General features: G+C 80.9%; 1 protein-coding gene across 1 annotated transcript; it reads left to right on the top strand.

The window, feature by feature from the left end:
* Positions 1–3: 3 nt before the first annotated feature.
* Positions 4–588, top strand: SMUG1 (single-strand-selective monofunctional uracil-DNA glycosylase 1; the record flags this gene model as incomplete). The annotated part of the gene is made up of 1 exon (XM_041470601.1): positions 4–588. A coding segment is annotated over one exon (585 nt), but the record flags the coding sequence as incomplete, so codon positions are not given.
* Positions 589–591: the final 3 nt, after the last annotated feature.

The following is a 591-nucleotide window of genomic DNA, read 5'->3' as shown; positions in this document are numbered from 1 at the left end:
CCCACTGACGCCCCCTCCCCGCCCCCGCAGGTGCCGTTCGGCGAGGCGTGGCACGTGCGGGAGTGGCTGCGGGTGTCGGGCGCGGTGCGGCGGCCGCCCCGGGAGCACCCCAAGCGCCCGGTGCTGGGGCTGCGCTGCCCGCGGAGCGAGGTCAGCGGCGCCCGCTTCTGGGGGCTGATCCGCAGCCTGTGCCCGGAGCCCCGCGCCTTCTTCCGCCACTGCTTCGTGCACAACCTCTGCCCGCTGCTCTTCCTCGCCGCCTCGGGCCGGAACGTGCCGCCGCCGGAGCTGCGGGCGGCCGAGCGGGAGCGGCTGCTGGCGCCGTGCGGGGCCGCGCTGGCCGCCGTGGTGGCGGCGCTGGGCGTGCGCCTGGTGCTGGCCCTGGGCCGGCTGGCCGAGCTGCGGGCGCGCCGGGCGCTGCGGGACGCGGGGCTGGCCGTGCCCGTGGCCTGGATCCCGCACCCTTCGCCCCGCAACGCCCGCAGCGCCCGCGGCTGGGAGAGCGAGGCGCGGGAGCGGCTGCGGGAGCTGGGGGTGCTGCGGCTGCTGGGGGTGCGGGACGGGGCGGGGGGCGAGCGGGGACGGCTGGGG

The sequence above is a fragment of the Pyrgilauda ruficollis genome, unplaced genomic scaffold (genome assembly GCF_017590135.1).
Source record: "Pyrgilauda ruficollis isolate IOZ18807 unplaced genomic scaffold, ASM1759013v1 scaffold10533, whole genome shotgun sequence".
Lineage (NCBI taxonomy): Eukaryota > Metazoa > Chordata > Aves > Passeriformes > Passeridae > Pyrgilauda > Pyrgilauda ruficollis.
Note: the sequence above shows the minus strand (reverse complement) of the source record. Positions and strands in the feature narration are given on the sequence as shown.